The following is a 13,472-nucleotide window of genomic DNA, read 5'->3' as shown; positions in this document are numbered from 1 at the left end:
CTATCCTTGTCCTTCTAGATGATAGTGGTTGTGGGTTTAGAAGGTGTTGTCTAAGGAAGCTTGGTGAGTTCCTGCAGTGCACCTTGTAGATGGTAGTCACTGCTGCCAGTGTGTGTCATGATGGAGGGAGTGAATGTTTGTGGATGGGTGCCAATCAAGCAGGCTGCCTTGTCCTGGATGGTGTCAAGCACTCAAGAGGTTTGATACAAACATTCACTCCTTCCACCACCGATGCACAGTAGCAGCAGTGTATACCATTTACAAAATTACACACAAGAATTAGACACAACACAGCAGTTCAGGCCAAACCAGCATTTTATAAAAGTTCATCATAACTCGCTTTTGTAATCTATGTACTCATGCCTCTATTTAGAAAGTCCAGAATCCCAAATCCCATATGCTTCATAACCTCATTCACAACTTGCTCTGCCACCTTCAGTGATTTGTGCACACATACCTCGGGTCAGTTTTCACTATAGAGGATACAAGTAACACCCCAGAAGCAGCTATAAACCAGGAAATGGAAGTGGGGAAGGATGTCAGGAAAATTACCTTCACTAGAGAAATGGTACTGAGTAAATTGTTGGAGCTGCAGGCTGTCAAGAGCCCGGGTCCCAATGGACTTCATCCTATGGTCTTAAGAGAAGTGTCTAGTCTGATAGTTGATGCATTGGTTTTAATTTTCCAAAATTCCCTCGATTCGGGGAAGGTCCCGCGAGATTGGAAGATAGCAAATATAACACTCATTATTCAAAAAGGGAGGGAGACAGAAAGCGGAAACTACAGACCAGTTAGCTTAACATCTGTCATAGGGAAATTGTTAGAAGCTATTGTTAAAGAAGTTATAGCAGGGCACTTGGATAAGCCCAAGGTTATCAGGCAGAGTCAACATGGTTTTGTGAAGGGGAAATTGTGTTTAATCAACTCATTGGAGTTCTTTGAGGAAGTAGCATGTGCTGTGGATAAAAGAGAACCAGTGGATGTACTGTACTTTCCAGAAGGCATTTCATAAGGTGCCACATCAAAGGTTGTTGGGGATAATAAAAGCTCATGATACAGGAGGTAACAAATTAGCATGGTTAGAAGATTGGCTGGCTAACAGGAAGCAGAGAGAAGGCATAAATGTGTCTTTTTCAGGTTGACAAGATATAACGAGTGGCATGCCACAAGGATCAGTGCTGGACCTCAACTGTTTACTATTTATATAAATGACTTGGATGAAGAGATGATTGCCAAATTTGGTGGTACAAAGATAGGTAGGAAAGTTGTGAAGAGGACAGAAGGAAGCTACAAAGGGATATAGATAGGTTAAATGAGTGGGCAAAGATCCGGCAGATGGAGTATAATATGGGAAAATGTGAATTGTCCATTTTGGCAGGAAGATTGAGAGAAGCATATTATCTAAATGGTGAGAAATTGCAGAGCTCTGAGGTGCAGAGGGATCTGGGTGTCCTTGTGCAAGAATCACAAAAAGCTAGTATGCAAGTACAGTAGGTCATTAGGAAAAATAATAGAATGTTATAATTTATTGTGAGGGGGATTGAATACAAAAGTAAGGAGGCTATGCTTCAGTTTTACAGGGCACCAGTGAGACTATATTTGTATAGCATTGGTCACCTCATTTAAGGATGGATGTAAATGCATTTGAAGCAGTTCAGAGAAGGTTTACCAGACTAATACCTGGGATGGGTGGGTTGTGTCTTATGAGGAAAAGATTGGACAGATTAGGCTTGTATTTGCTGGAGTTTATGATGGTGAGCAGGATCTTGATTGAAACTTATAAGATCTTGAGGAGTCTTGACAGGTTTGATGTGGAGAGGATGTTTGCTCTTGTGGAAGAATCTAGAACTAGGGGTCACTATTTAAAAATAAGGGGTCAACCATGTAAAGCAGAGGTGAGGCAAAATTTTTTCACTGAGGATCATGAGTCTTTGAACTCTCTTCCTGAAAAGGTGGTGAAAGTAAAGCCTTGAATATTTTTAAGGCAGAGGTGGATAGATTCTTTGTAAGCAAGGGGGTGATGGGTTATCGGTGGTAGGTGGGATGCTGCTTTCAGGTTACTATCAGATCAGCCATGATCTTATTAAATGGCAGAGCAGGCTCGAGGGGCTGGATGGCCTACTCCTTGTTCATGTGTTTGTACGTCACTCTGTTCCTGCACTCCCTTTAGAATGATACCCTCTAATTTACATTGACTCTATCAGGATGAAAGGCTGATCATTTAGGCTAGAGATGTGGAGAAATTTCTTCACTCAAAAAGGTTGTGATTCTTTTGAATTCTCTACCCAAGATGATTGTGGATGTGCCATCGTTGAATATATTTAAGGCTGAGAGATTTTTGGTCTCTTGAAATATGGGGAACGGGTGGGAAAGTTGAAGTCAAAATCAGCCATGATCATATTGGGTGCTGCAGCAGGCCATATGGTCTTCTCCTGCTCTTTCTTGTGTTCTGTCTTCGTTCTTCCTCCCAAAACGTATTACTTCACATTTCTCTGCATTAAATTTCATCTGCCCGTGTCTGTCCATTCCACCAGCCTGTCTTTGCCATCTTGAAGTCTACCGTATCCTAAGTGTTCATAATGCTTCCAATTTTGTGTCACCTGCAAATTTTGATGTTGTGCCCTGTACACCCAGGTTTAGGTTATTAGATTGAACCTGGGGCATCTCTGGTGCTTGTGGCTCAATGAGTCACTGAATAATCTTCTTTTGAACCGTTGCAGAAATATGATAAGTTCTTCTGTGTAGAAATCCCAGCCTAATTAGGCATCCTGCTGAATTCCACTTTAACTTTCAAATGATGTAAACAGAGACCAATTTGTCTGTCAAAGAATTGATGTGGAATTTCTTTAGGGAAGACACTTTATTCCTGTTTTGACCTGATCCCTGTAACCTTTAAAATTCTATATGATATCCACGTCAATGGTTAGAGGGGAACCTGGAAAGGGAGGGGGTAAATCCAGTTGTCATGCTCCATGTGGGAACAAATGACCTAGGTAGGACAGCAAGGCGGTTCTGCTGAAAGGGTATCAAGTGTTGGGCTCTAAATTAATAAAGACCTTGAGGGTAATAGTGTCTGGATTATTGCCCGAGTCGGAAATAAATTGGCAAAGGAGCTGACAGAATTAACTTGTAGCTTAAGGGCTAATGTGGGAAAGAGGAGTGCCTTTTCTTGGAACACTGGCATCAGTTCTGGACCAGGAAGGAGCTGTACTGATGGGTAGGCTCCACCTAAACCAGGATAGGGCCTGTATCCTAGAGGAAAGGTGGCAAAGGCTTTACACTAGTTAAGAGTGGGTGGGGAGATGATCTACAAGAAAAGTAAGCATTCTAAATATAAACAGCAGGAGAAGATAGGAAAAAATAAATAAAGGGAGGACATTGATGGAAAGGGAATAAATGCAGTTACAGAAGGGAATCCAAAATGATGATTAAACAAAGTGAGAGGAAATCCTATTAAAAATGAGTTTAAAGGTCTGTACAGCAATGTACACAACATGTGTAATAAAACTGGGGAGCTGAAGGTGTTCATACAACCAGACATAGTAGGGATTACTGCGACATGGTAATTAAAAAATCAAAAATCAAGATGTAATGTATTTAGAGAAGATAGAGAAGGGCTAGGAATATAAAACTTTTCAAAAACTCCCTAGAAATGTCTTGTGTTTTTAATGTGTCAAATGTCTTTGGGATCAATCTTCCTTCAATAATTCTACAAAACCAGCTGCAGCAGGATGACTAGGTCATTTGAACTTTGACATTCTTGTGTTTATCCTGATGAATACAAGACAAAAAGCTCGACACCATTTCTCTCTTTTCAGCAATATTCAAGTTCTATGGTACCATTGAGAGAATTTGAAAAAGCTTGTAGGGGCTTTGAAATTTTGTTAGGTGCTGGGACAGCCAGTAGTGATTGATGGGGATAGGGGTGATGGGTGAGGAAGAATTGGTGCCAGATAGGATGAAGGTGATAGAACTCTGGATAAGTCGGAGTTTATAGGATGGAGTCAGGAAGCTGGTGAGAAGTTGAGTTTTGAGATGGCAAAGGCATGAATTTGTGACAGAGTGAGTGGTATAGGTAATGGACCTGGATGTAAGGTTCAAACTTCAGCTTAGGATCAAACTTCATCTGAAGGAGAGGGGGGGATGGAGGAGTGTTAAAGTGCAAACCTACTGGTGAGAGATGGACAGGATGGATTCAGTCTTGCCAAATTCTAGCTCATCCATGACGTGATTTAGGACAAGCAGATGAGCATCATATATTGTGGATGGTGGTGAAGGTGAAAATTGTTAGCATACATATAGAAAGTGATCCCATGTCTAAAGATAATGCCGTTGAGTGACAGCATATAGGTGAGCCTTAAAGGGACAAGGATTGAAGTCTGTGGCACAGCCATGATTGTGCAAGTCCTGTAAGGGAAGGCATGGTGCTGACAAGATCATCTTTACATGGTTCCACTCCTGTGGAATGGGCCATGAGGAAAGGTGGTGGAGGAGGATAACATGGTCAGTTGTTTCAAAGGCTGCAGTGAGCATGAGGTGATAAGGCGCTGCAATCACAATTATACAGGGTGTCATTAGGGCGTTTGAACAGTGATTTTCAGTCTGGAGACAGAAAGAAATCTAGTTTATTGAGGATTGAAAGGGAATGGGGCGGTGGCTCGGGGAGAGATGGTCAAGGAGTTGGGTGGTCACTATGCTGTTGAGAACTCCAAAGAGAAAAGGAATGTAGAAGGAAAAAAAATTACACATGTTGAGTTAAAAATAGATATGCTGGACATGTACAACATGGCTGGCATCATTTGTGAAAAGAAAAGGCAGATTTTGGCTGTATAACCTTTCATCAGTTCTGCTGAAATGTTACACACACTTGAAACATCAACAATCTATCTCTCCTCTTTAACTGTTAACTAGGTTTTTTCCATCATTTTCTGCTTTAAAGTAGGAGATGAGGGGAGCGAAAGCGTAAGTTACTTAATGGAAGGCAAGAGATGAAAAGGAGTTGGTCTGGGAACCAGGAAACTGAAGTATAGAAAACCTCCACGTCGGCAGCCAGTGGGTGCATGCAAGTGAGCACAGGGGTAACACTGCTACATATGCATACTTAGAGCTAGAAAGAGGCATTTTGGTGGGAGCCTAGAAAGATGTAGATTGAGCCCTGACTCATGGCTGTAAAGCCCAGGAAAGACAGCAGATCAGCTGGCAGTGAGAGATGTGACCATAATTGGACAATGGTTTAATGGGAGATAGCACTGGGCTGGCTTAACGCTGCCTCCTGTAATGTGCCTTGTCTTGCATTTGGGCCTGTTCCCATGGAGGTGGACCAGAACTTGAAGGAGCAAAGAAGTTCTTTGGAGGAAATTTGCAGCAGAGTTTTTCCTACTTTGCTGTTATTTGGATCCTATCACTTAAATTGCGGGTGTGAGCGTTTTGTCATTGTGGATTGTACCCCAAGGGCAAAGAGTTCTGTATTTTGAGCTTTAGAAACAATTCTACTAGGAATCACCAGCAGGGTGGTAATAGGGCCAAGATGAGGAGAAAGAGAGGGTACATTAGCAACTTGAAGTTTAGTTCATGGATTTCACTCTGGAAACCTCAAGGGGAAGCATGCCATTCATTTGACATCAGAATTTATCAAAACATACTGTGGGCACCAGTAGCAGCTAGAATTTCTGTAGCTCCTTTAACATGGTGAAACATCCCAAGGCGTTTCACAGGAGCATTATCCAACAAAATTTGACACTGAACCTCAAGCCACCTGTTAGGACAGGTGTTCAAAAACTTGGCTAAAGAAGGTTTTAATAAGCTTCTTAAAAGAGGTTGAGAGGTTCAAGGAGGCAATTCCAGAACTCAGGGCCCAGGCAGCTGAAGGGACAACAGTCAGCAACGGAGTGATTAAAATTATGTGCATAAGAGGCCAGAATTGGAGAGATCTCGGTGGGTTGCAGGGCTGGACGGGGTTACATAGGGAAGGATGCGGCCATGGATGGAATTGAAAAGATGGGCGAGAATTTTAAATTAGGGTCTAGACTGGGAGGCAGTGTATGTCAGCAAATATAAGGGTGTTGGGTGAATGGAATCTGATGCAGATCAGGGCACATGCAGCAGAGTTTTGGATGGCTAAATTTATGAAGGGTACAAGATGGGGGGCTGACTGACCATTGGAATATCCAGACCTAGAGATAATGAGGGATAGATGAGGCTTTGGCAGTAAATGTATGAAGGCTGGAGCTGAGCTGAATGATGTCACAGGTGGAAGTAGGTGGTCAAATCATTTACATACATTCAGTTGGAGGCAGTCGTAACCTGTGCAGCGAGAAAGATTTAAATATATATATATTTATTTATCATTTAGCTCATCAAACAGCTTGCTAAACAAATTGTTTAATGTTTTCCAGCCTTGACAATGAAGTCATGGGAATTAATTTTCATTCTTCTATTGCCATTGATTTAAGCATTTTCCTGATAAGTTTTGACATAGCTGAAACATCTTGCTGTTAAAATTAGGCTGAAGGATTTACAGGGATTTTGCAAGTCTCAACACCCTGCAGTGTTCTTTGAATATACTTCAGCCTTGAAATAAACCAACGGTAGGATGGATAGATAGATAGATTTTTGATATGGTGAGCATGTGGAAAAGTGGAGTTGAGGAGAAGATCAACCATATTGTATTGAGTGTCAGAGCAGGCTCAAGGACCGTAAGGGCTACTCCTGTTCCTGTTTCTTACGTTCTTATGTTCTTGTGCAACAAGGTGATGTGATTCAGTCCAAAGAATTCTGAATTAAAGCAGCCAATGTGTTCATCCATCTACACTATTGTCCTTAATCATTTAAATTAGACACCTTGCCTAGAAATGTCAACATGTGGGAAAAATGCTAAATGGCATTGGCTCGTGTGAAATATTGGAGGCATAGACCAGTTGGGCCAAATGGTCTATTCCTATGCTCCCTAAAGTTCAGAATTTTTCATAAAATGCATAAAGAACAAATTTAGTAATACAGCCCTTAAATCAGATAGGTTACTGTGATTGGCATTTGCAATAATCACTCACCATCTAAGAGCGGTAGCTAAGAAATTGCTTTTCATAACTTGATTTTCTGTAATATTTCATTGTAAAGGTTCAGGCAGTAAGCCACAGGACATTAGGAAGAGCAATAACTTCGATGGGTAGATGATCAGAATTATTAAATTATGGAGCAAGCTTATTCAGCATGTCAAACAAGAACATTTTAAAGTAATTGGGATAGAGACAAAAGGCAGGAAACGGGGAGCTGTAATATTTCAAATAGATTACCTAGTTTTTTTAATTCATTTTTATGGGATGTGGGCTTTGCTGGCTAGGCAAAAGATTATTTGTACCTTTTAAAAATTATCCACCAACAGAGATTGAAGAGGTCAGAAATGCGGTTTGATATTTTACTTAAAGTTTGCTGATAATCCAAATTTTGAGACTTTGAAAACTGAAGAAGGATGCAGAAAATTGTAGAAGGAAATAGGTGAACAGACAGGTAACGAATGCTATTCAGTGCAGAGAAATGTGAAGTGCTACATTTAGGGGTAAAAACGAAAGGAATTAAACTCTAAACAGGTGCTTAAGAGTGGACGAATACAGAGAACTATTAGTGCAGACTCATTGGCCTGGAATTTCTGAGGAACACTAGTCATCCTCGGATTGGTGCTCCACCCGAACACACCCCCAACTCGACGCTGCTCCTCGTTTCTCCCAGGACCTTCCGAGTCCGGCTTTCCCAGAAATGAAGAGTGTAGCATCTGTTGGAGAGCTCTGTTGTAGTAGAGGAGAGTCGAGGGGATTGAGGGTGATGGACCATGTCCCCTTTTTACAGCACCAGCTGCCATATAGTAAGTTTAAAGGTTAAGTTTGAATGTTAGTGATTGGCTGAGTCGATGAATGGGTAGAGTGAGTGAAGTGGCAGGTGGATGGGGTGGCAGTTCTGGAGTTACCCAGGAGTTAAACTAAGTTTTAATCTAATATTTTCTGGGTAACCATCCAGGTAAGTACATTGGAACTGTCCTAAATCTCTGGCTTTATCTCTAAGTCGAAGATAATCGTGGAGGGTCGGGGAGCAGGGGAATTGCCCATTGGAAGTTACTTCCCAGGCAATTCCCATGTAGATCAGTGTGTCAGGACTTCCACAGGTCCCAGATATCTGGTCTCCCAGCGATTCAGAAACTGGAAGATTTGAGCCATCAATCTTTCACATCAGAATGTAGATCTAAATGGCAAATAGGATTCTAGATTTAATGCATTTGAATACAAAATTTAGGGAACAGTGGTAAATTTATAAAAGTCATTGCATGCAGTTTTGGGTTCTCCATTTATAGAAAGGATGTTGGAGTCATGAGGAGGTGGTTCACTTGAATGGTACCAGGAATGAAAGATTATGGTTGTAAAAGGAAGTTTAAAAAAAATGAAGTTTTTTCCATTTGAGCAGTAGCTTCTTTTTCAAATTTTTATCATAAGTCTTTGTAAACCATTTTCAGATGGTTTGCATTAAAAATATTGAAGTTTGCAACGGTTTCGTGTTTGAGATTAAGTACCAATTGTTGAATGCATTTCATGCTGTATTTAAAAGGTTTGATAAATCCTCATTGCCTTGCATTACAGAAGCAAATACGTTGTACATTAACAATTTTAATTTGGACAAAGTAGGACAAGGAAGTTTCAACTTTCTAGTGTTGGTTCCAGGTCATTGAAATGAATATCTCCTCCTGTTTCTTTTTACAGTTATAACCTGCACAGGTTATAGTCCACGGGTGCCAAATCAAGATAACTTGCTAATGTTTCCTACAAAGTAAGTTTCAATTTAAATGAGTAATGTTGGTATGGGTTTCTCAGTTTGACCAAACAATACTTTTAGACCATGGGCATATAGAACATGCATTTTTTTAGGCAATAGAAAACACCATTAGACAAAAGTCAGTGTTTTTCAGTGATCAAACTATCTCAATTGCCTTTTTGCCATATCCCTCAATCCCTCCTCTCACATTGTCTCTCCAATCCATTCATCCTGTCAATTTCAGAGGACTTCCCTGGGAACTTATTCCATAAGACTGATGCTCCTTGGGTGAAATGCTTTCATCTGTTTTCCCTAGCTATTTATAACTTTCATGCCCCAGATATGAGCCCTATCCTGTAGAGAACAATTTGCTCAGATGGGTATATGTTGACTAAGCTGACTGAGAAGTGGAGATTCTATTGTCATGCAGCTCATTTGGGGAAAAAAAAGTGGAGCCAAGTTCCATTGCAGGGATTCCATAGTGATTGAGCATGGGTGCAGTAAATCAGTCACAATTAGAAATGGGAAAGTAAGCAAATTAGTACCTGCATGAGTGAAAAATAATTCTTAACTTTCTTGCTGCTCTTGATTTTTACAGCTCTTACAAATTTACAAAAAATATTTTATTTTTAAATTAATTTTAAATAAATTTCACTTGGTTTTTGCCTCCTTTACATTTGCACATTTGTATAATGGGGAGGGCAGTTTTTTCACTGAGGCTGAGAGCTTTTGTGCATTTTCTCTGTGCACTTGCTCAATAACATTGTATAAATTCTGAAAGCACATATATAGATTGTACAATTTTTACACTAGCGCATTAAGGGGGAGATTTATTTTTATGCATGTTAATCACATTACATGTCCTTGCAAATTAGTTGAACCCTTAAGTACTGATGAGAGGATTTCATTATTTTGTTAATATACTCTACACTGGCATTGGTTCCAGTATTTTACCTAGCATATAATGTTGTGTAATGACTGCACTTGTTAACCACTTCATATAACTTGTTTCTTCACTGATGAGAACTAAGTTCATTATTGGTCCATTTGCTCAACTGTTGTAATAATGACCCAGTTTTCCTCCTGTGCTGTTTAACCAGAAATAATTGTAGCTTATCAGTTTGTCATGGTAATCAGATGATTTTAAATTTATTTCAAACTAATCAGTCGTGGTTTAAAGGTGCTTCAGGCTAATCAATTTTTAACTTTTTTTAGGCCATATCCACACCTTTTTTCTCCACCAATAGTACAAGCTTCTTATTCAGGACAGACTCGATACCCAACAGTGCAACAGGCAGCATCTTATACAGCATATCCACAACCAAGTCAGCCTTATGGACTACCTCCCTTCGGTAAGCTTATTCTGCACCCTGCTTTGTAAAATAACAAAATGGTTATAGCACAGAAGGAGGCCAATCTACCTGTCATGTACATGAAATGGGTAAAAGAATTTTTGAAGATGCTTGATTCATTCTTTCCTTGAGATTGATATATGTAATATTGGTCTTGCCTGAAGCTAAAGAACCTTCAAAAACTAGAAAACTAGGGACAAAAATGCTGAGGAGTGAATACATGTCATTTTGACATTGTCAATTCCAGTGTATGTCTCAGTAATTTTGGAATTCGGATTAATTGAGCAGTTCATTATCAATGCGTTGTTTGGGAATTATATTTTATTAAAAAATCAGGCACTCTGTAGATGGATCAATATTCAGATAACTGACCATGGGAAGATATGTAGTAGCCAACTACTATTTTTAAAAATCATTTTAGTTTTCATCCAGGTGAGTGATTTCTGGATCAGCTGTTCATTAAGTTAGATGCATGTTTGAATTTTTCTCATTTTTAAATCTACACAACTTCTCCTGACTATTAATAGTGTTCAAAATGTTCCATAATTTATTGTAATATGGAAATAGCCACTGGGATCCAGTAGGTTGAAACCTGAAGCTATTTGTGTAATGTTTTGCAGAATAGCCCCGTTAACAATGGCTCAAGGAAGATTTGGTTTACATCAAATGCTTGCATTAACATATTTTGTTTTTTCCTTTTAGGTAATCTGGTTATGGAAGAGTGCCATTAATCAATAATTGCTGTTTTAATCTTAGGTGCATTGTGGCCTGGTGTGAAAACAGAAGATGGATCACCCAGTCAGCCTGGATACCTCACTTATAATACAGGGTTTAGCTCAAACCAAACTAGTACAGCACCTTATACATATCCTGTTCAAGGTAAGAGTACAACATATGCCTTAGTGTTAATCCGTCGCAACAGTCATTTGGGGGAGGAGGTTTCTTATTTTACGGGTTTCGTGCCATGCGAGTGAGGGATGCTATGTTAACATATTTAAATAAGACTTCAACAGTGCAGTTGGGGACCTGACTTAAATTGAAAATTGTAATATGCAGCAGTAAAAGGGAGCTATTAGTTCTGGCACAATAAGGTAAATGCCTTTTACTGCACTCCTTGTGGGTGACCCTGGTCTCTGACTTCAGCTTCCCCTAAGCCAGTCAGTTGTACCTTCTCTCTCCCCACTATCACAATTTCTAATCTTCTCCTACCTTGATCTCTTGCTCCCTTCAAACCATAATGTCAGACCTCCCCAGCACCAAACACTTGTTACCGTGCACCCCACCCACATCAATTCCCCCTTTCGTGCAGAGGTGTTAATGGGGAAGTGAGTGATGTATGTGTATGGATTTTGCTGTAGGTCATGCAATGTTTAGAAATATTTATTAGCAGTATTTACCTCAAAGTTTTCATATTAGTATCAAGTTTGTATTTCTTTCAATTTTTTATGGTTTTGAATCTTGGGATTTACTACAGATATATTGTATATATGCCAGTACATGTATTTTTTTGAAAATGCTTTGCCTTTTAATTTTGACAGGTACCAGTTTCCCAAGAGCTGGTAGCTATTCTGGCAGCGCTGCTACTGCTATTGTTGTCACCAGTGCTGCTAGCCCTAACAGTTCGAATCAGGTAGGTAATATGTATTTTTTACCTGTCATATTTTTGAAATCACTTTTTATATATAAATAACATCATTATCTTTTATCCATTTTATTTCTATAGGATTATCCTTCTTACCCACCCATTGGGCAAAACCAGTATGTGCCCTATTTTTCCAATTCAAATTATGGAACCACAACTCCAAACTCTTCACCTGCCAGCAGCACCTCAACAACTGTCACCTACCAGATGCAAAAAATGCAAGCAGAGGTTTCCAGTCCAGCAAACCAGGGTTTCCAATCTGGTAATGCATTTTAGTACAGTTCTGTTTAGAAGCTGGTCTGTAAAATCTGCAAAATTGTCATGCAACAGTAATGTTTTATACATAATGTGCTGGAGCATAAACCTCTTACATGAATGCTGACTTTGCAAAGATTTTAGCATTTTCTTTTAGGTAATCATTTGGAGGTGGTCAAGGAACATGTTGAGTATCAGACTAACAATGAGGTAAATAAATAAGTATTCAGCAAGTTTCCCAAAGATAGGTGCTGTTGGCACCCAGAGGAGCACTTCATTTACATTAAGACCAGATTTATCTTTGTTTCGGTGGGCCTGTCCGCTCATTGGAAGTAAAGGCCTTATTAAATAGATGCCTATTAGTATATATTGGAACCTTTAGAGTCAGTTTTTGCTGACTTCCAGTAATGAATATCTGTCAATTGATTCCTGGCTTTTTGGTCTTGAGGACGACGGCTGTAGTAAACTGGTTAAAAATTGATTTTCCTCCCAAACTTGATGGAAAAAAAATCTCCATTTCCTATTGTTTTGTTAATAATAACCAGTCCTGGAGATGCACAGGCATCATATGGATAATTTTGAGTGTTGCATGTGCTATTCTGATGCCATGTATGTGCACCTCTGGACTCGGTTTTCATCAGAAAAGAAAAAATATGCAGTTTGGATTTTTAAAAGGACTTATGTCCACTTTAGGGACTGTTGTGAAGACTTTTTTAATATTATAGAAAATTGCAGTCTGTCTTTGGGCATGGAGCAAGGTCAACAGTGCACTGACATAGTACCACACTAATAGTTCCCTGTAGACAGAGATCATCAATCAAAAGCCAACTGCACAGATTTATTACAGCGCAGATAGAGGTTATTTGGCCTGTTGAGTTTGCACCAGCTTTCCAAATGAGCAATTCACTTAGCACCATTCTCTAGCCTTCTCCTGTAACCCTGCGCATTCTTCCTTTTCAGATAAGTCTAATTCCCTTTTGAATGCTTCAATTGGACCTGCCTCCACTGCACTCTCAGGCAGTGCATTCTAGACATTACCCACTCGCTGCGTGAAAAAGTTTTTCCTCATGTCGCTTTTTGCTTCTTTTGCCAATTTAAATCTGTGCCCTCTTGTCCTTGATCCTTTCATGAATGGGAACAGTTTCTCTCTATGTTTTCTGTCCAGACCCCTCATAATTTTGAAAACCTCTCTCAGCCTTCTTTGCTCCAAGGACAACTGCCCCAACTTCTCCATCTATCTTTGTAACTGAAGTTCCTCATCCCTGGAACCATTCGCAAGAATATTTTCTGCGCTCTCTCCAATGCCTTCACATCTTTCCTAAAGTATGGTGCCCAGAACTGGTGCAGCACTTCAGCTGAGGCCAAGCAAGTGACTTATACAAGTTCAACATAATCTACTTGCTCTTGGGTCACACTAAGAAATAGTT

The 13,472-nt window shown here is 39.8% G+C and overlaps 1 protein-coding gene across 5 annotated transcripts in view; it reads left to right on the top strand.

Annotated features, from left to right (window-relative positions):
- The window catches only part of LOC121291413 (eyes absent homolog 3-like), a 64,885-nt gene that overhangs the window by 34,596 nt on the left and 16,817 nt on the right, over positions 1-13,472 (top strand). For all 5 annotated transcript variants that reach the window (XM_041212539.1, XM_041212541.1, XM_041212538.1 and 2 more), the window contains exons 6-10: positions 8,745-8,811; positions 10,012-10,148; positions 10,905-11,027; positions 11,687-11,778; positions 11,872-12,052. In XM_041212539.1, coding sequence (XP_041068473.1) covers positions 8,745-8,811; positions 10,012-10,148; positions 10,905-11,027; positions 11,687-11,778; positions 11,872-12,052 — 600 coding nt within the window. The remainder of the gene's footprint in view (positions 1-8,744; positions 8,812-10,011; positions 10,149-10,904; positions 11,028-11,686; positions 11,779-11,871; positions 12,053-13,472) is intronic.

This window comes from Carcharodon carcharias, chromosome 19 (genome assembly GCF_017639515.1).
Source record: "Carcharodon carcharias isolate sCarCar2 chromosome 19, sCarCar2.pri, whole genome shotgun sequence".
Taxonomy (NCBI): Eukaryota; Metazoa; Chordata; class Chondrichthyes; order Lamniformes; family Lamnidae; genus Carcharodon; species Carcharodon carcharias.
Note: the sequence above shows the minus strand (reverse complement) of the source record. Positions and strands in the feature narration are given on the sequence as shown.